Source organism: Nerophis lumbriciformis, linkage group LG09 (genome assembly GCF_033978685.3).
Source record: "Nerophis lumbriciformis linkage group LG09, RoL_Nlum_v2.1, whole genome shotgun sequence".
In the NCBI taxonomy this organism is placed as follows: Eukaryota; Metazoa; Chordata; class Actinopteri; order Syngnathiformes; family Syngnathidae; genus Nerophis; species Nerophis lumbriciformis.
This window is the reverse complement of record NC_084556.2, coordinates 4,237,734-4,265,189: the sequence shown is the minus strand read 5'-3', so window position 1 is coordinate 4,265,189 and position 27,456 is coordinate 4,237,734. Positions and strand designations below refer to the sequence as shown.

The window sequence follows — 27,456 nt, the reverse complement described above, 5'->3', positions numbered from 1 at the left end:
TACATACATATATATATATATACATATACATACACATATATATATATACATATATATATATATATATATATATATACATATATATATATATATGTCTTAATAAGGTTATCCAAAAAATAGTGCTCGATACCGTAGTAGAGCGCAATATATGTATGTGTGGGAAAAAAATCACAAGACTATTTCATCTCTACAGGCCTGTTTCATGAGGGGGGGTACCCTCAATCGTCAGGAGATTTTAATGGGAGTATTCGCATACCATGGTTTATATAGGGCACAGAGTGGGTGGGTACAGGCTGGCCTAGGGGCGTGGTGATTGGCTCATGTGTTACCTAGGAGGTGTTTCCGTCTATGGCGGCATGTTGTTACAATTTCGCTGCGCTTGTTGAGGGATGACAGGTCTGGACGGTAAATAATAAACAGTTTCTCTTTCAAGCATAGGTTGCATCTTTTATTACCACTATTGTAAGGTGTGCTGGATGCAAGAATTTGCCATGTTATTGAATATTCAACATTATTGTCTTTGAGGTCCCAAATGTGTTTGCTGAGTTCTGTGGTATTTCGCAGGTTTTTGTTCCTGAAAGAAGCCTTGTGATTGTTCCATCTGGTTTTGAATTCTCCCTCGGTTAATCCTACATATGTGTCGGATGTGTTAATGTCCTTGCGTATTACCTTAGATTGGTAGACAACTGATGTTTGTAAGCACCCCCCGTTGAGAGGGCAATCAGGTTTCTTTCGACAATTACATCCTTTGTTGGTTTTGGAGTCGCTCTGTCTGAGGGCCGACGGCTCATTTGCAATTGTTTTGTTGTGGTTTGAGATGATTTGTCGTATATTGTTCATGCAGCTGTAGCTCAATTTAATGTTGTTCTTGTTGAATACTTTTCTTAGGATGTTGTCTTTGGGAAAGTGTTTGTCAATCAGATTGAGGAATTTGTGTCCAATGTTCGTTGAGACGTTTTTGCTGTATGGGGGGTTGTACCAGATGATGTCGTTCCGTTTTCTGTTCTTTTTTGGCTGGTTTCCTGGCGTGGGTTCATAGGTGAGGGTGAAATTGTATCCGCTTTCATCAAGGGCTTTTTGGTACGGGGGGGTTGCTTGGTCAAATTCAGCTTTGCTAGATGACAGCATCGATAGCCTTTTATTGATTCCGGTAGGTATTCTTTTCGTGGTGGTGGGTGGGTGGTTGCTGTCATGGTGCACGTATTGGAGTGTTGTGTTGGGTTTCGTGAATGGTTGGTAGCTGTTATTTCTCAGGTTGAAAGTGACGTCAAGGAAGTTGACGGTTTGCTTGTTGGCTTCAATCGTGATCCGTAGGCCGTTCTCTTTGAAAATTTGGCATATGCGCTTCTTGGTATTCTCGCTGCTCCTTGGTGAGGCGCGACACACTGCCAGTCCGTCATCACGGTAAATACCAAGGTTCAGATTGAGGCTAGCGAGCTGGGAGAGGAGGAAACTCCCAACGAGTTCACACGTTTCTGCTCCGTCAAAACTTCCCATAGTGACGTCAAATGTTGCATTGTTCTTTTTTTGCCATGGTGTACTGTTGTGGATGAGAATGGAGTTTTTTGCGTGGATGATGATGTTTCTTTCGTTGCCTGTGATTGAGTCGTAGTCTGAGGCGAAGTCTAGTGCTTGAGTCAGTAGGTCTTATATATTTATTTATTTTTTTAATTTTTTTATTCTTATTATTATTATTATTATTTTTTAAATTTATTTATTTTTTTTATTTTTTTATTTTTTTTATTTTTTTTAGCCCAATGCGGCCCCCAAGTCAAATGCCTTAAACCAGTGGTGTCAAACAAACGGCCCGCGGGCCGGAACAGGTTTGATCCGGCCTGTGGGATGAGTTTGCAAAGTATAAAAATGAGCCGAAATATTTTATTGAAAGAAACTGCTCTTCTAAATGTGTCTACTAGATGTTGAAAAAGCAATTATTTGTATCTTTGTAGATGATGCTACATACTGTATGTAAAAAAAAAATAAATAAACCAGGGGACCAGTCGAGGAAAATGATCAAACTATATAAATAACATCTTGTAATTTGATTTTGATATAATTTTTTTTATCTTGATGGATTGAAAATGAACACCAATGAGTTGACTGATGAACATTATCACATCATTTATTCACAAAGTACAAATAACGACAAATAAAGATAGAACACTATTAACTGCAACATGTAAGCGTAAAAAAAACTCAACAACATTATGATTTGTACATTTTTAGAATCTGCTTGTTCGATTTTTAAACAAAGAAAACAATCTGAAGTTGTCTTTATTTTTAAGTTATCATGCCGTGTTTTTACCAGTCCGGCCCACTTGGGAGTAGATTTTTCTCCATGTGGCCCCCGCATCTAAAATGAGTTTGACACCTCTGCCTTAAAACATTTACACATAAATGTTGGCATTGAGCTAAACATGTAGTCTCTTCTCAAGGATAGGGCTATCACTTTTGCATTCTGAAGTCCAAATTAGGGCCTCTTTCCTACGAGAAGTCCACCTGCGAATGTCAAACTATGGGGCCTTATTTTATGTGCTCAAACTGAAATAGCATACACTTCCTTCCCTCTCCATACAGTCCTCAATAATGACTTCCTGTAGTTGTACTGGTCAGGTATTCCAATACCTTGTTAGCGTACACTTAATTTGTTTTCCTCAATTACATTTCGCCCTACCGTAGGACGACAGAGCGGCGAGCCGCACGAGACGACCGAAGAGGAGCAACATTTTATTAGCCCTCGCTCTTTATGCTCGCCTGCTTTGCCGCCGGGACTTGAGCGCAGCCATAAATATCGCCTGAATGCATCAGAGCAAGGATAACGTTCCCGCTCGTCGGGATGCCCCTGAACCTTCACCCTGACGATGACAACGCGGACGGCCGGGCGGAGCGCGTCTTTGCAAAAAAAAATTAAAAATATATATAGAATATAGAATATAGAATATAACGGGCCTCTTCTGAGCGCGACCTGGCAATTCTCCCTTTTTGAGGGCAATATCAGAGCTGTAACAGAGGCGGGACAACATCTGTCATTCGCTCGCCCGCATACTCACACATTCCTTTGAAGTGTGAGAAGCATATTACACACTTTGGAGTAATATATCGTGTAATAGTGTAGTGTTGGCCGATAGCAATATTGATCCCACTTAAAGACAGCATACGTCCATTCCAGACAGTTAATAATAAACAGGTTGGTGTTTTTCCATATCTACCATTGTTCTCTGTTTGACTAATTCCCCTTAATCAAACTATTTCTCACCTTTCACACGACAAAGTAATAAAAGTATGTATGATTGGTGCGGATTTTGTATCGGACCAATATTGCTATCGGCCAACACTCGAGGTTCCAATATCTGTTTGACTAATTTCCCTTTATCAAACTATTTCTCACCTTTCACACAGAAAAGCGCATTAGAAAGTATCCAGTAACAAAAGTGTCCGCATCATTCAAAAAAAGTTACTGTGTCATGGGGTGAACTTAATGTTTTATTGTGGCCACCAATTTCCCTTAATCAAACTATTTCTCACCTTTCACACAACAAAGTAATAAAAGTATGTATGATTGGTGCTGATTTTGTATCGGACCAATATTGCTATCGGCCAACACTCGAGGTTCCAATATCTGTTTGACTAATGTCCCTTCATCAAACTATTTCTCACCTTTCACACAGAAAAGCGCATTAGAAAGTATCCAGTAACAAAAGTGTCCGCATCATTCAAAAAAAGTTACTATGTCATGGGGTGAATTTAATGTTTTATTGTGGCAACCAATTTCCCTTAATTTCCCTTAATCAAACTATTTCTCACCTTTCACACAGAAAATCACATTAGAAAGTATCCAGTAACAAAAGTGTCCGCATCATTCAAAAAAAGTTACTGTGTCATGGGGTGAACTTAATGTTTTATTGTGGCCACCAATTTCCCTTAATTTCCCTTAATCAAACTATTTCTCACCTTTCACACAACAAAGTAATAAAAGTATTTATGATTGGTGCTGATTTTGTATCGGACCAATATTGCTATCGGCCAACACTCGAGGTTCCAATATCTGTTTGACTAATTTCCCTTCATCAAACTATTTCACACCTTTCACAGAGAAAAGCGCATTAGAAAGTATCCAGTAACAAAAGTGTCCGCATCATTCAAAAGAAGTTACTGTGTCATGGGGTGAACTTAATGTTTTATTGTGGCCACCAATTTCCCTTAATTTCCCTTAATCAAACTATTTCTCACCTTTCACACAACAAAGTAATAAAAGTATGTATGATTGGTGATGATTTTGTATCGGACCAATATTGCTATCGGCCAACACTCGAGGTTCCAATATCTGTTTGACTAATTTCCCTTCATCAAACCATTTCTCACCTTTCACACAGAAAAGCGCATTAGAAAGTATCCAGTAACAAAAGTGTCCGCATCATTCAAAAAAAGTTACTGTGTCATGGGGTGAACTTAATGTTTTATTGTGGCCACCAATTTCCCTTAATTTCCCTTAATCAAACTATTTCTCACCTTTCACACAACAAAGTAATAAAAGTATGTATGATTGGTGCTGATTTTGTATCGGACCAATATTGCTATCGGCCAACACTCGAGGTTCCCATATCTGTTTGACTAATTTCCCTTCATCAAACTATTTCTCACCTTTCACACAGAAAAGCGCATTTGAAAGTATCCAGTAACAAAAGTGTCCGCATCATTCAAAAAAAGTTACTGTGTCATGGGGTGAACTTAATGTTTTATTGTGGCCACCAATTTCCCTTAATTTCCCTTAATCAAACTATTTCTCACCTTTCACACAACAAAGTAATAAAAGTATTTATGATTGGTGCTGATTTTGTATCGGACCAATATTGCTATCGGCCAACACTCGAGGTTCCAATATCTGTTTGACTAATTTCCCTTCATCAAACTATTTCTTACCTTTCACACAGAAAAGCGCATTAGAAAGTATCCAGTAACAAAAGTGTCCGCATCACTCAAAAAAAGTTACTGTGTCATGGGGTGAATTATCGTTTTATTGTGGCCACCAATTTCCCTTAATTTCCCTTAATCAAACTATTTATCACCTTTCACACAACAAAGTAATAAAAGTATTTATGATTGGTGCTGATTTTGTATCGGACCAATATTGCTATCGGCCAACACTCGAGGTTCCAATATCTGTTTGACTAATTTCCCTTTATCAAACTATTTCTCACCTTTCACACAGAAAAGCGCATTAGAAAGTATCCAGTAACAAAAGTGTCCGCATCACTCAAAAAAAGTTACTGTGTCATGGGGTGAACTTAATGTTTTATTGTGGCCACCAATTTCCCTTAATCAAACTATTTCTCACCTTTCACACAACAAAGTAATAAAAGTATTTATGATTGGTGCTGATTTTGTATCGGACCAATATTGCTATCGGCCAACACTCGAGGTTCCAATATCTGTTTGACTAATTTCCCTTCATCAAACTATTTCTCACCTTTCACACAGAAAAGCGCATTAGAAAGTATCCAGTAACAAAAGTGTCCGCATCATTCAAAAAAAGTTACTGTGTCATGGGGTGAACTTAATGTTTTATTGTGGCCACCAAGTGTCACCAAAAAAAAAACAATTACCACTCCACTTCAACTTAAAGACAGCATACGTCCATTCCAGACAGTTAAAATGAGTCAAACAGAGAACAATGGTAGGTATGAAAAACACCATGGAATGGACGTATGCTGTCTCCCAATACGATACCGATATTGGAACCGATAGCAATATTGGTTTTATTACTTTGTTGTGTGAAAGGTGATAAATAGTTTGATTAAGGGAAATTAAGGGAAATTGGTGGCCACAATAAAACATTAAGTTCACCCCATGACACAGTAACTTTTTTTTGAATGATGCGGACACTTTTGTTACTGGATACTTTCTAATGCGCTTTTCTGTGTGAAAGGTGAGAAATAGTTTGATGAAGGGAAATTAGTCAAACAGATATTGGAACCTCGAGTGTTGGCCGATAGCAATATTGGTCCGATACAAAATCAGCACCAATCATAAATACTTTTATTACTTTGTTGTGTGAAAGGTGAGAAATAGTTTGATTAAGGGAAATTAGTCAAAAAGAGAACAATGGTAGGTATGGAAAAACACCAACCTGTTTATTATCAACTGTCTGTAATGGACGTATGCTGTCTTTAAGTTGAAGTGGAGTGGTAATTGGGTTTTTTTTGGTGACACTTGGTGGCCACAATAAAACATTAAGTTCACCCCATGACACAGTAACTTTTTTTGAATGATGCGGACACTTTTGTTACTGGATACTACAAAATCAACACCAATCGTACATACTTTTATTACTTTGTTGTGTGAAAGGTGAGAAATAGTTTGATTAAGGGAAATTAGTCAAACAGAGAACAATGGTAGGTATGGAAAAACACCAACCTGTTTATTATTAACTGTCTGGAATGGACGTATGCTGTCTTTAAATTGAAGTGGAGTGGTAATTGGGGTTTTTTTGGTGACACTTGGTGGCCACTTGGTGACACTTTTTTTACTGGATACTTTCTAATGCGCTTTTCTGTGTGAAAGGTGAGAAATAGTTTGATCAAGGGACATTAGTCAAACAGAGAACAATGGAAGACACAGTAACTTTTTTGGAATGATGCGGACACTTTTGTTACTGGATACTTTCTAATGCGCTTTTCTGTGTGAAAGGTGAGAAATAGTTTGATGAAGGGAAATTAGTCAAACAGAGAACAATGGAAGGTATGAACCTGTTTATTATTAACTGTCTGGAATGGACGTATGCTGTCTTTAAGTTGAAGCGGAGTGGTGATTGTGTTTTTTGGTGACACTCGGTGACAACAATAAAACATTGAGTTCATCATCGGTAACTTTTTGGAATGATGCGGACACTTTTGTTACTGGATACTTACGAACGCGGTTTTCTGCCTTGGAGACTTTGTACTGTACAGTATGTGTAAGTAATATGAAACTATAAATATCCTATACCTGTTTTTATTGGCAAATGTGCTATTTCCATACTTGTCAACCCTCCCGAATTTTCCGGGAGACTCCCGAAATTCAGCGCCTCTCCCCAAAACCTCCCGGGACAAATATTCTCCCGAAAATCTCCCGATTTTCAGCCGGAGCTGGAAGCCACGCCCCCTCCAGCTCCATGCGGACCTGAGTGAGGACAGCCTTTTTTCATGACGGGAGGACAACAGGGTGACAAGAACTAAATCATCCAGACTAGAGATCAATTGTATTATTATGTTTATTTTACCTAAAAATAAATATATTTATTATTTAAAAAAAAAAAAAAAAAAACTAAATACATTTTTACTATATTTTGCTAAAAACATCAAAATTAATTGTATTTTTATTTGTATTTTTTTGTGACTCCTTATTACATCCAGCCATAGAATTATACATTAAAATAAACATATTTGAAATAATTGATTTTAAATTATCATAATAATTCATTTAAAATGACCATATTTAATTATTAAAATAATTGCTTGTTTATCAACAACTTTAGCATTTTATTCATTACATTTTGAAACTCTCAGAAGTCAAGTTATGTTATATTCCTTAATATTTATTTATGCAAGTTTGAAGTATCAATTATCTAAACACAGTTTTGTTTGCATATATATATATATATATATATATATATATATATATATATATATATGTATATATAAGTATATATATATATAAGTATATATATATATATATATATATATATATATATATATATATATATATATATATATATATATATATATATATTAGAGATGCGCGGTTTGCGGGCACAACCGCGGAGTCCGCGGATTAACCGCGGATCGGGCGGATGAAATTTTAAAAAATTAGATTTTATCCGCGGGTCGGGTCGGGTCGGGTCGGGCGGTTGAAATAAAAAAAAATTAGATTTTAAATAGATTCAGGCGGGTGGCAGTTAAACCAATTGGGAAATATATATACATAGTTAAATGTTGTTACCCACATACGAAAAACGAGCAGGCACCTGCAGCATATGCCACAACAGAAGAAAAAAAAAAAAAGAGATGGACACTTTTACGGAGCGGAGAAGGGACGCCTCGCCGGGGTCCGGGACCGAGGCCCCTTCCCCCGAGAGGGCCCCACCGGGAGCCGTAGCTGAGGCGATCCGCGAGAAGGGCCCGACGCACGTCCAGGGTCACCACCGCGCCCACCGCACCGACACCCCGCCTCGTCCGCCTTCGCCGCGGCCGGCGTCACGCGCAGCAGGTAAGCAGCTTACCTGCCCGCCACCCCCGTGGCCGGGGGCTCGTAACAGGGGTCACTCCGCGCGCTCCGCCCGCGCAGCTTACCAGCCCGCCACCCCTGTTGCCGGGGGCGCGTAACAGGGGTCACTCCGCGCGCAGTGCGCTCACGAAAGGGGTGGGGCTCACCCTGGTTGATATAGACAGCAGGACGGTGGCCATGGAAGTCGGAACCCGCTAAGGAGTGTGTAACAACCCACCTGCCGAATCAACTAGCCCTGAAAATGGATGGCGCTGGAGCGTCGGGCACATACCCGGCCGTCGCCGGCAGCGAGACGCGCTTGGAGGTGCGCTCAGCGCGGCTCCCATATGATTGCGCACTGGTGTGCGTCTGGGTCGTGACAGCGTGGCACGCAAATGTCTGTGCTGCATTGGATCAGTCTCCTTTCTTTAACAGGCAAAAGCTTTATAACCTCACTAATGCCTTGCATCGTCTATATTAGATATATAACAACGGGCGGGTGCGGGCGGGTGCGGTTCTGATCAAATGTTACATCGGGTGGATGGCGGATGGTTGACGACTTTCTGATGCGGTTGCGGATGAAATAATTGCCTATCCGCGCATCTCTAATATATATATATATATATATATATATATATATGTATGAAATACTTGACTTGGTGAATTGTAGCTGTCAATATACTCCTCGCCTCTTAACCACGCCCCCAACCACGCCCCACCCCACACCACGCCCCCACCGCCCACCTTCCGAAATCGGAGGTCTCAAGGTTGGCAAGTATGGCTATTTTAGACCGCAATATTATTCAATTAAGGACAGTTATTACTAGCTTGTGTGCTTTTGTGTGCTTGGCTGTTGTGTAGCTGCTAGTAGCGTATTTAGCTTTTGTAAATGACTTGACTGAAGTACAAGAAAAGACCAACCTTAGTGTGCTTATTGGAGGACATTTAGGCGTAAACGGGCTGTCCATCTTTGCACAAATAAACGTAAGATGTAAGCCGATTTAATACCGTAAAGCTTTTTTGCTGATATCAGACCGATATTGGATATTAATATCGGATTGGGACAGAATATAAAAAATTCACATTGTAAGCCTTCGCAAGGGTTCGCCATTTGCTGGGGGTCTTGGAACATAATCGGCAAATATTGCGGCTCTGGAGTAGTTTGATGCAATGTTTACTTCGAGTGTAGTGCACAATCATCAACCCTGTGCGTGTGATGAGCTTTTCTCAGGAATTGCGTTCAATTTCGACTTCAATCTTGAAAAAAAGAAAACGCTTTATCCCCGAAGTAGTTTGACGTTAAACTCGATTACCCCGCACTTTCCCTCTCCACCTCAGTGAACCCAAGCCTCCCGCGGAGTTGAAAGAGCTTTCAGTAGCCATTAGTGAAAAGGGACGGGGATACGTTGCTTAATGGTTTCAGTGAAACGGAGTGAAATTGTGTGGTAAATGTGCATCATTGTTCTTGTAATAATGGTCATCCAGGGGTTTGTTTTTATTAAAAGGTGCATTAGGCTAACCTTCTTGGTACACTGCAGTCATTATGGAGGACTTACTGCAATCTATAAAAGGAATAGGGTTGATCTATAAAATGTTAGCTTTAATTAACTGCATGTCAGCATATTTAACAATATATAAATATATTGTATGTACGTATATATATATACACAGGTAAAAGCCAGTAAATTAGAATATTTTGAAAAACTTGATTTATTTCAGTAATTGCATTCAAAAGGTGTAACTTGTACATTATATTTATTCATTGCACACAGACTGATGCATTCAAATGTTTATTTCATTTAATTTTGATGATTTGAAGTGGCAACAAATGAAAATCCAAAATTCCGTGTGTCACAAAATTAGAATATTACTTAAGGCTAATACAAAAAAGGGATTTTTAGAAATGTTGGCCAACTGAAAAGTATGAAAATGAAAAATATGAGCATGTACAATACTCAATACTTGGTTGGAGCTCCTTTTGCCTCAATTACTGCGTTAATGCGGCGTGGCATGGAGTCGATGAGTTTCTGGCACTGCTCAGGTGTTATGAGAGCCCAGGTTGCTCTGATAGTGGCCTTCAACTCTTCTGCGTTTTTGGGTCTGGCATTCTGCATCTTCCTTTTCACAATACCCCACAGATTTTCTATGGGGCTAAGGTCAGGGGAGTTGGCGGGCCAATTTAGAACAGAAATACCATGGTCCGTAAACCAGGCACGGGTAGATTTTGCGCTGTGTGCAGGCGCCAAGTCCTGTTGGAACTTGAAATCTCCATCTCCATAGAGCAGGTCAGCAGCAGGAAGCATGAAGTGCTCTAAAACTTGCTGGTAGACGGCTGCGTTGACCCTGGATCTCAGGAAACAGAGTGGACCGACACCAGCTGGACTGCTGCTGAGTGGTCCAAAGTCATGTTTTCTGACGAAAGCAAATTTTGCATTTCCTTTGGAAATCGAGGTCCCAGAGTCTGGAGGAAGACGGGAGAGGCACAGGGTCCACGTTGCCTGAAGTCTAGTGTAAAGTTTCCACCATCAGTGATGGTTTGGGCTGCCATGTCATCTGCTGGTGTCGGTCCACTCTGTTTCCTGAGATCCAGGGTCAACGCAGCCGTCTACCAGCAAGTTTTAGAGCACTTCATGCTTCCTGCTGCTGACCTGCTCTATGGAGATGGAGATTTCAAGTTCCAACAGGACTTGGCGCCTGCACACAGCGCAAAATCTACCCGTGCCTGGTTTACGGACCATGGTATTTCTGTTCTAAATTGGCCCGCCAACTCCCCTGACCTTAGCCCCATAGAAAATCTGTGGGGTATTGTGAAAAGGAAGATGCAGAATGCCAGACCCAAAAACGCAGAAGAGTTGAAGGCCACTATCAGAGCAACCTGGGCTCTCATAACACCTGAGCAGTGCCAGAAACTCATCGACTCCATGCCACGCCGCATTAACGCAGTAATTGAGGCAAAAGGAGCTCCAACCAAGTATTGAGTATTGTACATGCTCATATTTTTCATTTTCATACTTTTCAGTTGGCCAACAATTCTAAAAATCCCTTTTTTGTATTAGCCTTAAGTAATATTCTAATTTTGTGACACACCGAATTTTGGATTTTCATTTGTTGCCACTTCAAATCATCAAAATTAAATGAAATAAACATTTGAATGCATCAGTCTGTGTGCAATGAATAAATATAATGTACTAGTTACACCTTTTGAATGCAATTACTGAAATAAATCAAGTTTTTCAAAATATTCTAATTTACTGGCTTTTACCTGTATATATAAATATACTGTATGTACATATATACATTAGGGCTGTAAAAGTTAACGCGATAATAACGTGTTAAATATACATTTCAATAACGGCACAATTTTTTTTATCGGGCGATTAACACAAATACTTCCTTTTTAACACTCGGACCGTGCCGTAGCGGGGGAACTTGGCTGCAGTTCACTTGCTACTGATTAGCCACAAGCGAGCAGAAAGTCTACCTTGTGGAAATATCAGGTTCAAATCAATGGCAAGTTGTTTTCCCGACAAGAAAATGACTATTTTTCGTCGTGAGAAGACACAACCTTCCTGCAGCAAAAGCCTGCTGCAGTGGGTGGTGCTTCACTTCTGTGTTCAGATTACCGTTAAGGTGCAGTGATAACATAACATTTAGATTGTTACTGTGACTAATTTAGACTTAGACTTAAACAAACTTTAATGATCCACAAGGGAAATTGTTCCACACAGTAGCTCAGTTTCAAAGTATGGAAAAAGTAAGGATGGAAAGTAAGTACCGTATTTTTCGGACTATAAGTCGCTCTGGAGTATAAGTCGCGCCGGCCGAAAATGCATAATAAAGAAGGAAAAAAACATATATAAGTCGCACTGGAGTATAAGTCACATTTTTGGGGGAAATTTATTTGATAAAACCCAACACCAAGAATAGACATTTGAAAGGCAATTTAAAATAAATAAAGAATAGTGAACAACAGGCTGAATAAGTGTACGTTATATGAGGCATAAATAACCAACTGGTATGTTAACGTAACATATTATGGTAAGAGTCATTCAAATAACTATAACATATAGAACATGCTATACGTTTACCAAACAATCTGTCACTCCCAATCGCTAAATCCCATGAAATCTTATACGTCTAGTCTCTTACGTGAGAAAATCTCCTGATGATTGAGGGAACCCCTCATGAAACAGGCCTGTAGAGATGAAGTAGTCTTGTGATTTTTTTTTCCCACACATACATATATATATATATATATATATGTATATATATATATATATATATATATGTATATATATATATATATATGTATATATATATATATATATATATATATATATATATATATATATATATATATATATATATATATATATATATATATATATATATATATATATATATATATATATATATACTCAACGAACATTGGACACAAATTCCTCAATCTGATTGACAAACACTTTCCCAAAGACAACATCCTAAGAAAAGTATTCAACAAGAACAACATTAAATTGAGCTACAGCTGCATGAACAATATACGACAAATCATCTCAAACCACAACAAAACAATTGCAAATGAGCCGTCGGCCCTCAGACAGAGCGACTTCAAAACCAACAAAGGATGTAATTGTCGAAAGAAACCTGATTGCCCCCTCAACGTGGGGGTGCTTACAAACATCAGTTGTCTACCAATCTAAGGTAATACGCAAGGACATTAACACATCCGACACATATGTAGGATTAACCGAGGGAGAATTCAAAACCAGATGGAACAATCACAAGGCTTCTTTCAGGAACAAAAACCTGCGAAATACCACAGAACTCAGCAAACACATTTGGGACCTCAAAGACAATAATGTTGAATATTCAATAACATGGCAAATTCTTGCATCCAGCACACCTTACAATAGTGGTAATAAAAGATGCAACCTATGCTTGAAAGAGAAACTGTTTATTATTTACCGTCCAGACCTGTCATCCCTCAACAAGCGCAGCGAAATTGTAACAACATGCCGCCATAGACGGAAACACCTCCTAGGTAACACATGAGCCAATCACCACGCCCCTAGGCCAGCCTGTACCCACCCACTCTGTGCCCTATATAAACCATGGTATGCGAATGCTCCCATTAAAATCTCCTGACGATTGAGGGTACCCCCCCTCATGAAACAGGCCTGTAGAGATGAAATAGTCTTGTGATTTTTTTCCCAAACATACATATATTGCGCTCTACTACGGTATCGAGCACTATTTTTTGGATAACCTTATTAAGACATATATATATATATATATATATATATATATATATATATATATATATATATATATATATATATATATATAGGGCAGCACGGTGGAAGAGGGGTTAGTGCGTCTGCCTCACAATACGAAGGTCCTGAGTAGTCTTGGGTTCAATCCCGGGCTCGGGATCTTTCTGTGTGGAGTTTGCATGTCCTCCCCGTGACTGCGTGGGTTCCCTCCGGGTACTCCGGCTTCCTCCCACTTCCAAAGACATGCACCTGGGGATAGGTTGATTGGCAACACTAAATTGGCCCTAGCGCGTGAATGTGAGTGTGAATGTTGTCTGTTTATCTGTGTTGGCCCTGTGATGAGGTGGCGACTTGTCCAGGGTGTACCCCGCCTCCCGCCCGATTGTAGCTGAGATAGGCTCCAGCACCCCCCGCGACCCCAATGGGAATAAGCGGTAGAAAATGGATGGATGGATGGATGGATGGATATATATATATATATATATATATATATATATATATATATATATATATATATATACATGTATACATATATATATATATACATACATATACTGTATATACACATATATATATATATATATATATACATATATACACATATATATATATACACACATATATATACATACACACACACATACATACATACATATATATATATACATACATATATACACACACACACACATATATATATATATAAATATAAATACATATATTTATATATTAACACAGTTACAATGTGCTCGGCTGGCTCTGAAAGAGAGGATCCTCCTGCTTTTCTTCCCTTCCTCTTTCCCTTCCGCTCATCTCGCAGCGCTCAGTCCGCATGACTGACATCCGCACAGACCAAAACATATAATCTGCGTGACCCAGTTTCCATGGCAATGCACGCTGGCTGTCGCTGCAGCGACGCACAGGCAGAAGGAGGTTGTGCCATCCACAACCACAGCCTGTCTGCCTGCCTGCATACATTATTGCCATACATTTATGTAAAAAACCAAAAGAGATTAATTATTACTGATTTTGTTTTTATTCCTGTATCTTTTTTCTATTCATTTATTTTTTCCCTATTCATTTAATTTGTTATTTCTATGTCGATATTATTTACTCATTTCTTTTATTTTTTGGTTTAATTTGTTCCAAACATGCTAAACAGAAGAAACGTCAGGTGTTTACACTTACACAATTCAACACGTCTAAAAAGAAAAAGGAAAAAGCACACCTTATATAATCCAGTTAATAGTTTCTCCACTTTCTGTGTTTAGAATGTTAACATTTTATAATAGTGAGAAAGCAAATAAAGAAAAAGGAAGAGTAATTGGTAGTAACGAGAAAGAGTCAATATACAGGTAAAAGCCAGTAAATTAGAATATTTTGAAAAACTTGATTTATTTCAGTAATTGCATTCAAAAGGTGTAACTTGTACATTATATTTATTCATTGCACACAGACTGATGCATTCAAATGTTTATTTCATTTAATTTTGATGATTTGAAGTGGCAACAAATGAAAATCCAAAATTCCGTGTGTCACAAAATTAGAATATTACTTAAGGCTAATACAAAAAAGGGATTTTTAGAAATGTTGGCCAACTGAAAAGTATGAAAATGAAAAATATGAGCATGTACAATACTCAATACTTGGTTGGAGCTCCTTTTGCCTCAATTACTGCGTTAATGCGGCGTGGCATGGAGTCGATGAGTTTCTGGCACTGCTCAGGTGTTATGAGAGCCCAGGTTGCTCTGATAGTGGCCTTCAACTCTTCTGCGTTTTTGGGTCTGGCATTCTGCATCTTCCTTTTCACAATACCCCACAGATTTTCTATGGGGCTAAGGTCAGGGGAGTTGGCGGGCCAATTTAGAACAGAAATACCATGGTCCGTAAACCAGGCACGGGTAGATTTTGCGCTGTGTGCAGGCGCCAAGTCCTGTTGGAACTTGAAATCTCCATCTCCATAGAGCAGGTCAGCAGCAGGAAGCATGAAGTGCTCTAAAACTTGCTGGTAGACGGCTGCGTTGACCCTGGATCTCAGGAAACAGAGTGGACCGACACCAGCTGGACTGCTGCTGAGTGGTCCAAAGTCATGTTTTCTGACGAAAGCAAATTTTGCATTTCCTTTGGAAATCGAGGTCCCAGAGTCTGGAGGAAGACAGGAGAGGCACAGGATCCACGTTGCCTGAAGTCTAGTGTAAAGTTTCCACCATCAGTGATGGTTTGGGGTGCCATGTCATCTGCTGGTGTCGGTCCACTCTGTTTCCTGAGATCCAGGGTCAACGCAGCCGTCTACCAGCAAGTTTTAGAGCACTTCATGATTCCTGCTGCTGACCTGCTCTATGGAGATGGAGATTTCAAGTTCCAACAGGACTTGGCGCCTGCACACAGCACAAAATCTACCCGTGCCTGGTTTACGGACCATGGTATTTCTGTTCTAAATTGGCCCGCCAACTCCCCTGACCTTAGCCCCATAGAAAATCTGTGGGGTATTGTGAAAAGGAAGATGCAGAATGCCAGACCCAAAAACGCAGAAGAGTTGAAGGCCACTATCAGAGCAACCTGGGCTCTCATAACACCTGAGCAGTGCCAGAAACTCATCGACTCCATGCCACGCCGCATTAACGCAGTAATTGAGGCAAAAGGAGCTCCAACCAAGTATTGAGTATTGTACATGCTCATATTTTTCATTTTCATACTTTTCAGTTGGCCAACATTTCTAAAAATCCCTTTTTTGTATTAGCCTTAAGTAATATTCTAATTTTGTGACACACGGAATTTTGGATTTTCATTTGTTGCCACTTCAAATCATCAAAATTAAATGAAATAAACATTTGAATGCATCAGTCTGTGTGCAATGAATAAATATAATGTACAAGTTACACCTTTTGAATGCAATTACTGAAATAAATCAAGTTTTTCAAAATATTCTAATTTACTGGCTTTTACCTGTATATATATAAATACAAATGAAACTAATTAACAAATAATAAAAGTAAAAATAATTTAAAAATATATATATATACCGTAGGTTGTCAACATTCGCCACACACCCGTAAATAAGTTACCAAATGATGATAACCGTTTCCAGCAACTTACCCGCGGCCTCTTCCACACCACACGTCCGATCCTGTTGCCCTGGTGAAAGAGCGAGTCATCGAATGCAGTAAAACGGGGGTCCTCGAAGAGCAGGCCGCTTTGCAGGCACTGCCTCTTCAGGGTGGAGTACTGCTGCCCCTCGAAGGCCTTCACCGACGCAAACATACTGCAGCCCTGTGGAGGACCAGAGCGGTCAATAGATCCTCTCAGCAAAGACTTCATGATCTTTTTTAATGTGTTTTGTTCATTATGCCCCTGAAAGTGTGTTCACACTTGTCATGCTTGGTTTGGTTAATAGGAACTGTGGTGCATTTGCTGTACCAGTATGGTTCATTTGGTCAAGTCGGAATATGATTATCCAAATCATGGTGTGCGCTAACAAGGGGGCTGAGACCAATCTCGGACTACAGACAAGAAGCAATGTTGAAATGACAGCTCAAAGCACGCTTAAATGACACATTTGTCACAGAAATAGTGTTGGGAGTAGAGCTCTGCCGATCAATTTGTCATCTATTAGTATCAGCCTATTTTAGTTGAAAAGAACATGCCGATAAATGCCTTTCAAATCAGATCACCTCTGACTGATTTGGTCACTCGACTGACAGAGGCGGTTACCGACTTAGTTAATACAATCACCTCCATCGTGGCAAATAAACTACATTTCTCAGTATCTTATCATTGTCACGTACCCGTTATCACTGGAGTACTCGGCTACACAGGTTTCACACGGTAAGAGACATGCTCGTGGCTAAGCTAGATTAAAACAATCGAGAAATAGGTGCTTCAAAACGTTTAGATTTATATTTTCATGTTTACAACTTCATGAAACAATTTCCCTCGACACAGGAGGACTGTGAGGGCCAAAACCAAATTATTCCAGTGAGTAGTAGATAGTAGTTTTTGCTTTTGTTTGATTATTTTTAACGTTATTGCGATCAAACAATTATATGCAATAAAAGACTATGAGGAAGTAGTTTAAATATCGTGTTGGTATTGTTACGCTGTCAATAGCACTCAACATAAATATATTGTGATCTGTATCAATATTGGTATCAGACGATTTCACTCTAGGAAGATCGGTATTGGAATCAGCAGCATATATATAGTCGAGGTTTCTGTGGTTTATCCATTATACCAGGTGTCGGCAACCTTTACCAGTCAAAGAGCCATTTTGACCAGTTTCACAAATTATAGAAAACAATGGGGGCCGCAAACATTTTTGAAATTTTAAATGAAATAACACTGCATACAAAGTTGTTTTTTTTGCTTTGTGCTATGTATTAACCAGGGGTCTCAGACACGATGCCCACACCTTTTTATGGAATTTTTAAGCTGGTGCGGCACGCAGGTTTTAAATGAATAGCGGTTGTCAGCGTCATGCGTGCCGTGATGGTACAGCATATAGCGCCCACTACAATCAGCGTGCCTGATCAGCCACATGTTGAATAGGGCTTCCGCTTGCCCACGTAAGTGACAGCAAGGCATACTTGCTCAACAACCACACAGGTTACACTGACGGTCGCGGTATAAAAAAAACGTTAACACTCTTACTAATAATGCGCCACACTGTGAACCCACACCAAACAAGAATGACAAACACATTTCGGGAGAACATCTGCACCGTAACACAACATAAACACAACAGGACAAATACCCAGAATCCCATGCAGCCCTAACTCTTCCGGGCTACATTATACACCCCCCGCTACCAAACCCCGCCCACCTCAACCAACGCACGGGGGAGGTAGCAGGGGTGTATAATGTGGCCCGGAAGAGTCAGGGCTGCATGGGATTCTGGGTGTTTGTTCTGTTGTGTTTATGTTGTGTTAAGGTGCGGATGTTCTCCCGAAATGTGTTTGTCATTCTTGTTTGGTTTTGGTTCAAAGTGTGGCGCATTATTAGTAAGAGTGTTAAAGTTGTTTTATACGGTCACCGTCAGTGTAACCTGTGTGGCTGTTGACCAAGTATGCCTTGCTGTCACGTACGTGTGCAAGCAGAAGATGTTTAATGTATAACAAGTTTTGGGCTGGCACGTTGTTAATACAGATTGTAGAGGGCGTCAAATGTTGTACCATCATGGCACGCCCTTATTAAACCTGTAAGGGTGAAAATCGGTGAATATTAATTCCGGGAGTTTTCTGCGAGGGCACTGAAATCCGGAAGTCTCACGGGAAAATTGGGGGGTTCAGCAAATAAGCTGCTGAGCCGCATCAGAGTGATCAAAGAGCCGCATGCGGCTCCGGAGCCGCGGGTTGCCGACCCCTGCATTATACAATGCTCAATACCGGGGTAGAGCGGAATATACGTTAGGTCAGGAAAAAACACAAGAGGCTATATCATCCCTACAAGCCTGTTTAAAAGGTGAATAAAGGGTAGGTCTTTATTGTCATTGCACAAGTACAACAAAACTTTGTTTTCAGCACAAACAGCATAAAATCCCCTGACGAGCAGGGAAGCCTGCGAAACAGGCTTGTAGGGATGATATAGCCTCTTGTGTTTTTTCCTGACCTAACGTGTGTGTGTGTATGTGTATATATATATATATATATATATATATATATATATATATATATATATATACGTAGAGAGCGATAGATAGATAGATAGATAGATAGATAGATGGATCGATGGATAGATGGATAGATTGTGAGCAGGTTGGGTTATGTGTGACCGTGTGTTGACATTTTGTGTTGGTTGCATTTTTTTTGTACCATGGCTAGGGAAGGTTGTTTGGATTGGGTCATACAAGTGAATGCTGTGCTGATCTTTCTTCAACGCACGATTCATGTTCGTTGACCAGATTTACTCACGTTGTCCACAAAATGGGCACAAAAATGCTTTTATAAACTCACGACGTGTCGCGGGCCAGACTGAAGAGGCTGGTGGGCTGCACTTGGCCAACGGGCCGCAATTTGGACACACCTGTTTTAGAATATATTTTCAAAAATAAGCTGGTGAAAATACCTGAGCAAAAAAACAACGCTAATGGCGTTCATTCTTGACTAGGGTTGTACCGTATACCTGTACTAATAAAGTACGGGGGTACTAATTATTTAAAAGGTACTATACTGCCTTTGAAAAATACCGGTACTTTTTTTTGCTTGAAGACAGAAGCGGAAGAATGGACGTATTTTGGCTCAAAAACTAAAGATAAAGGTGGAGCTTTAAACACTGAAGCAAGTATCATCCCTGCAGGACGAAGACTAGCTAAACATGCTTCACTACACACTGTAGGAGGATACAATCGCTAACTGCTAACAGCAAGCTAGGGCTCCTCAATGGAAACAAATGGGTGGATCTACACAGACATCGACTGTAACGATACCAACTCCAAAAGCCATATATAGTCAATACTACAATGATTACATCAATATTTCTTATTATCACAAAATCTTTTGCCATTTTTCAAATTGTTTATTAATTAATAAATAGTGTCCTTGGACACATGAGAACTTTAATTATGACCAATGTATGATCCTGGTATTGGATCGATACCCAAGTTTGTAGCATCAGCCAAAACGTATGCAAAATATCCAAACAACAGAAGAATAAGTGCTTATTACATTTCAACAGAAGTGTAGATAGAACACGTTAAAACAAAAAGTAAGCAGATATTAACAGTAAATGAACAAGTAGATTAATAATCCAATGTCTACTGCTTGTCCCTCAAAATTTAGACAAAATAATAGAATGGGAAATGACACAATAAGTTACTGCATACACACACAAAAATGTTGGGTTGAAAAATAACCCAATTTTACCCAACTGCTGGTTCAGAAAAGGACGAACCGCTTATTTGAGTTATTTTAACTCAACATTTTGGGTAATTTTTTTAACCCAACTTTTGCGTTGTATCATTTAACCAAAAAGTTGAGTTATGATAACTTAATGTTGGGTTATTCCCAACCAAACTATTGGGTTGAATTATTTAACCAAAAAGTTGAGTTATGATAACTTAATGTTGGGTTATTCCCAACCAAACTATTGGGTTGAATTATTTAACCCAAAAGTTGAGTTATGCTAACTCAATGTTGGTTGATTCATAACCTAACTATTGGGTTTAATTTATTTAACACAAAAGCTGAATATGCCAACTACAATGTTGGGTTATTCCAAACCCAACTATTGGGTTGAGCAATTTAGCATCTCCTTGACCCAATAGTTGGTTAAAAATTATACATTTTACTGCTGGTTTGTCCTACTCCTTCCCAACTTCTGATCAAAATAATTTTTATTCCATTAAAATATACTCAAAAGCAAGATATGAGTGACATTTTATTTTTTTTACAAGAATTGCAGTGTATGGTGATAGTAGTCCTATACAGCATGCTCAAATATCTTCGTGTACATAAGCTGTGTGATTGTAAATAATCTTAATGAGATTAATCCATAATAAACTTCCCTTCAAGAAAAAAGTACCTTTTTAATTAAAAAAAAAAAAAAAAAGCTTTTTACCCCAAAATGTGTTACTAATTGAAAAACAACCCCAAAATGGTTCATAGTTTTGAAAACCCAGAAATTTATTTTTAAAAATTCCCTTATAACCCAAAAAATTGATTGCTCTTCATAAAAATAACTCCAAAATTTAACCCAACCCTCGCAACTCATAAATTGGGTTATTAAAATAACCCAGCATTTTTGTGTGAGTAGGTTAGCAGCCACATTAGGAGCCTTTTTAACCCCTTGGCTTACTTACTACTAAAAGAGAAGTTGTCTCGTATGTTATCTTATTTAATGCCATAATTGTTTGTTGATTTCAATAGGAAACATATGTTTAATGTATCATATGATTTTCTGTTAAAATTAAACTGATAATGACATTTTTTGTGGTACCCTTTATTTTGAAAAGTATCGAAATACACTTTGGTCCTGGTGCCAAAACACTAAATGGGTCGTACTTGTATAGCGCTTTTCTACCTTTTTAAGGAACTCAAAGCGCTTTGACACTATTTTCCACATTCACCCATTCACACACACACATTCATACATTCACACACTGATGGCGGGAGCTGCCATGCACGGCGCTAACCAGTCCCATCAGGAGCAAGGGTGAAGTGTCTTGCTCAAGGACACAACGGACGTGACTAGGATGGTAGAAGGTGGGGATTGAACCAGTAACCCTCAGATTGCTGGCACGACCACTCTCCCAACTTCGCCACTAGTCTTGACCAAACAAAGCGTACAAGCAAGGGATGCGCACCAGAGTTTATTTTAACCCAACAAAACTTGGCAAGTTTTACAAAGCACCCTTGGGCCTTCGAAGCTGGTAATGTAAATACAGGTAAAAGCCAGTAAATTAGAATATTTTGAAAAACTTGATTTATTTCAGTAATTGCATTCAAAAGGTGTAACTTGTACATTATATTTATTCATTGCACACAGACTGATGCATTCAAATGTTTATTTCATTTAATTTTGATGATTTGAAGTGGCAACAAATGAAAATCCAAAATTCCGTGTGTCACAAAATTAGAATATTACTTAAGGCTAATACAAAAAAAGGGATTTTTAGAAATGTTGGCCAACTGAAAAGTATGAAAATGAAAAATATGAGCATGTACAATACTCAATACTTGGTTGGAGCTCCTTTTGACTCAATTACTGCGTTAATGCGGCGTGGCATGGAGTCGATGAGTTTCTGGCACTGCTCAGGTGTTATGAGAGCCCAGGTTGCTCTGATAGTGGCCTTCAACTCTTCTGCGTTTTTGGGTCCGGCATTCTGCATCTTCCTTTTCACAATACCCCACAGATTTTCTATGGGGCTAAGGTCAGGGGAGTTGGCGGGCCAATTTAGAACAGAAATACCATGGTCCGTAAACCAGGCACGGGTAGATTTTGCGCTGTGTGCAGGCGCCAAGTCCTGTTGGAACTTGAAATCTCCATCTCCATAGAGCAGGTCAGCAGCAGGAAGCATGAAGTGCTCTAAAACTTGCTGGTAGACGGCTGCGTTGACCCTGGATCTCAGGAAACAGAGTGGACCGACACCAGCAGATGACATGGCACCCCAAACCATCACTGATGGTGGAAACTTTACACTAGACTTCAGGCAACGTGGATCCTGTGCCTCTCCTGTCTTCCTCCAGACTCTGGGACCTCGATTTCCAAAGGAAATGCAAAATTTGCATGGTTGGGTGATGGTTTGGGGTGCCATGTCATCTGCTGGTGTCGGTCCACTCTGTTTCCTGAGATCCAGGGTCAACGCAGCCGTCTACCAGCAAGTTTTAGAGCACTTCATGCTTCCTGCTGCTGACCTGCTCTATGGAGATGGAGATTTCAAGTTCCAACAGGACTTGGCGCCTGCACACAGCGCAAAATCTACCCGTGCCTGGTTTACGGACCATGGTATTTCTGTTCTAAATTGGCCCGCCAACTCCCCTGACCTTAGCCCCATAGAAAATCTGTGGGGTATTGTGAAAAGGAAGATGCAGAATGCCAGACCCAAAAACGCAGAAGAGTTGAAAGCCACTATCAGAGCAACCTGGGCTCTCATAACACCTGAGCAGTGCCAGAAACTCATCGACTCCATGCCACGCCGCATTAACGCAGTAATTGAGGCAAAAGGAGCTCCAACCAAGTATTGAGTATTGTACATGCTCATATTTTTCATTTTCATACTTTTCAGTTGGCCAACATTTCTAAAAATCCTTTTTTTGTATTAGCCTTAAGTAATATTCTAATTTTGTGACACACGGAATTTTGGATTTTCATTTGTTGCCACTTCAAATCATCAAAATTAAATGAAATAAACATTTGAATGCATCAGTCTGTGTGCAATGAATAAATATAATGTACAAGTTACACCTTTTGAATGCAATTACTGAAATAAATCAAGTTTTTCAAAATATTCTAATTTACTGGCTTTTACCTGTATATCATAATGGAAAAATAACCAACTCAGCAGACGGCGTTCTGGTTTGGACGTCCAATCAAGTCCTTACTTTATGCATATTTTCTTTATTGTGCAGCCTTTGGTCACATGACAAAGATACCTGCTGAGTGGACCGCACCAAACTAGGGAGCCAAACCACGAGTGTGCAGATACTTGAATCCACCGGGTCCAAATGATGAATCTGCCAATGTGCTGATGTCCTCCAGGGCCTAATTAGCACAGCAATGCAGAGAGCGGCAGACATGTCCACATTGATCAGCCGACTCAGGGAACAGCCAGTCTGGGCTGGGCTGCGCTAAAATGGAGCCGTCCCGAGTCGTGATCGATAACTGCGCCACTAGATAAAGCTCTCTATCATTTAACCTAATTCTTCCCCGGCAAACATGATTGTTCAATCTCGTAAATATCAATATTGATGTCATACCTAGGTGATTGAGCTCCATCTTGTTACCACCATACTATCGATTTTACACTAACGAGGCCGGAATGCCGACGATGCAGAGCTATCATTGGAACTAAATAGCATTCGTCAAAAAGTTACTAGATATTAGAGGCGGGGGAAATAATCCATTTTTAGATTAATCGCAATGCGGACATAGAAAATTAGAAAATCAATAATGGATGTATTTATTGTAAATAACGTAATGCAGACAGTTCTAAAATTTGACTGACTGCAGCGAGCCACCTCACTGAGAGATCCCACCAACTCCTTCATTATAGAGCACTTACTGTGTGTTCCAGTTTTGCACACATTTAATATACGTAACATAATAAATGTGATCTGAATTCATTTAACTATTTCTTATTACAACTGCACTGTTTTTGAATGTTGCAAGTGATAAACGCTTATTTAGTGAAACGAAAATAATTGTCGAACTGCATCAATATATAAATTAATGATGCATTAAGAATTGATTTTTAATAGAATCATAGCTCCTGAATCGTAATCGTAATCGAATTGTGAGGTGCCCAAAGATTCCCACCTCTACTAGATACTGTCACAAATTTACAGGATTTTTTGTCTCTATCCATGGTTTAACTCAGGGGTGTCCAAAGTATAAAACTACTATTGAAACTTGTATGTATATATATATATGCATATATATATGCATATATATATATATATATATATATCCAAAAAGGGAATAAGCGGTAGAAAATGGATGGATGGATATATATATATATATATATATATATATATATATATATATATATATATATATATATATATATGCATATATATATATGATAAATGATAAATGGGTTGTACTTGTATAGCGCTTTTCTACCTTCAAGGTACTCAAAGCGCTTTGACACTACTTCCGCATTTACCCATTCACACACACATTCACACACTGATGGAGGGAGCTGCCATGCAAGGCGCTAACCAGCACCCATCAGGAGCAAGGGTGAAGTGTCTTGCTCAGGACACAACGGACATGACGAGGTTGGTACTAGGTGGAGATTGAACCAGGGACCCTCGGGTCGCACACGGCCACTCTTCCACTGCGCCACGCCGTCCCTTTTATTTATATATATATATATATATATATATATATATATATATATATATATATATATATATATATATATATATATATATATATATGCATATACTGTACATACATATATATATATATATGCATATACATATGTGTATATACATATATACATGTATATACATATATATATATATATATACTGTGTATATACATATATATATATATATATGTATGTGTGGGGAAAAAAATCACAAGACTATTTCATCTCTACAGGCCTGTTTCATGAGGGGGGGTACCCTCAATCATCAGGAGATTTTAATGGGAGCATTCGCATACCATGGTTTATATAGGGCACAGAGTGGGTGGGTACAGGCTGGCGTAGGGGCGTGGTGATTGGCTCATGTGTTACCTAGGAGGTGTTTCCGTCTATGGCGGCATGCTGTTACAATTTCGCTGCGCTTGTTGAGGGATGACAGGTCTGGACGGTAAATAATAAACAGTTTCTCTTTCAAGCATAGGTTGCATCTTTTATTACCACTATTGTAAGGTGTGCTGGATGCAAGAATTTGCCATGTTATTGAATATTCAACATTATTGTCTTTGAGGTCCCAAATGTGTTTGCTGAGTTCTGTGGTATTTCGCAGGTTTTTGTTCCTGAAAGAAGCCTTGTGATTGTTCCATCTGGTTTTGAATTCTCCCTCGGTTAATCCTACATATGTGTCGGATGTGTTAATGTCCTTGCGTATTACCTTAGATTGGTAGACAACTGATGTTTGTAAGCACCCCCCGTTGAGAGGGCAATCAGGTTTCTTTCGGCAGTTACAGCCTTTGTTGGTTTTGGAGTCGCTCTGTCTGGGGGCCGACGGCTCATTTGCAATTGTTTTGTTGTGGTTTGAGATGATTTGTCGTATATTGTTCATGCAGCTGTAGCTCAATTTAATGTTGTTCTTGTTGAATACTTTTCTTAGGGTGTTGTCTTTGGGAAAGTGTTTGTCAATCAGATTGAGGAATTTGTGTCCAATGTTAGTTGAGACGTTTTTGCTGTATGGGGGGTTGTACCAGATGATGTCGTTTCGTTTTCTGTTCTTTTTTGGCTGGTTTCCTGGCGTGGGTTCATAGGTGAGGGTGAAATTGTATCCGCTTTCATCAAGGGCTTTTTGGTACGGGGGGGTTGCTTGGTATATGTATATATATATATATATATATACATATATATACATTTATATACATATACATATATACACATAAACATATATATATATAAACATATACATACATATATATATATATATATATATATACATACATATATACATATATATATATATATATATATATATGTATGTATATATATATATATAAAGAAAAAATGTTAGTTAATATAAAAAAGTGGAATAAAAGATTAAACAGGTGAAATGTAATGAAAAACGTTGCAATTTTGACTGTAACAACACAAAGCTGCTATGGAGGCTGTTTTTTTCTTTAAAGCTGCCATTGCTCAAAAAATAATAATGAATCAAAATCAATGTTATGGTATTTTTGACCTATTCAAAGCTCCAATCGCATCAAATATTCCGTTTTGACATTTTTTGGGGGGTGACAAAATTGTTTTCTTTGTTCGTTTTTTTTTTACATAAACAAACGTACGTTTTTTTTGACAAAAAAAGGTATACAAAATAAATAAGTGTTGAAAGTAAAAAAAATAATAAATAAATGTAAGACTTTTTTTTTTTTAATTTATGAGTGAGGCCCGTATGGATCCCCAATAATTTTAGTGTGATTTTATTTTTTTTTTAAAAGTCACTTCTCAAAAAATAATTAATTCAAATCAATGGTGTTATGAATCATTGAGTTGTTTAAAGCTCTAGTTTTTTCACATCAAATATTCCACTTTGAAGATTTTTTGGGGAAAATATTGCATATTTTGTGTTTTTTCCATTAAAACACAGGGTTTTCTTTGACAAAAAGGGCATTAAACATTAAAAAAACAAAACCTTTTTCTTTTTTTTTTACTTTATATCAACAGATACTGTAAACCTGAAGTTGATCTAGAAATTTAAGAGTTTAATAATAACATTTTTTTTAAATACGTATTTTTTAACCATTTTTATGACTAAGACCCTTCCAAGTCACCGGGACCAAACTTGAGAGGAGCCCTAAAGGTAAAAAAATATATTGTATTGGCTTTGAAAATGAAAAATATAAAAATGGCCCCTGCCTGCTTAAATGTTTCAGTGCGTGGCCCTCAGTGGAAGTTTGGACACTCCTGCTCTAACTCATCCTGGTCTAAACAGCTAAGTCCTCGGATTTTGCAAGGTATCTGGCTCCTAAACGGGCGATATAAAGCGGTTCCAGTCAGATTGAGGAGGTCGCAGCGGGATTCTAAATCTGACAGATGGCTCGGTGCCTTGGCTCGTGACCACCACAGGGAAAACCATGCTGTCGCTCGGCCTCT

The 27,456-nt window shown here is 38.8% G+C and overlaps 1 protein-coding gene across 2 annotated transcripts in view; it reads right to left on the bottom strand.

Annotated features, from left to right (window-relative positions):
- Positions 1-27,456, bottom strand: part of capn5b (calpain 5b) — a 172,561-nt gene that overhangs the window by 107,663 nt on the left and 37,442 nt on the right. For both annotated transcript variants that reach the window (XM_061962782.2, XM_061962783.2), the window contains exon 3: positions 16,611-16,784. In XM_061962782.2, the coding sequence (XP_061818766.1) occupies positions 16,611-16,775 (165 nt within the window). In that variant the 5' untranslated portion in view covers positions 16,776-16,784. The remainder of the gene's footprint in view (positions 1-16,610; positions 16,785-27,456) is intronic.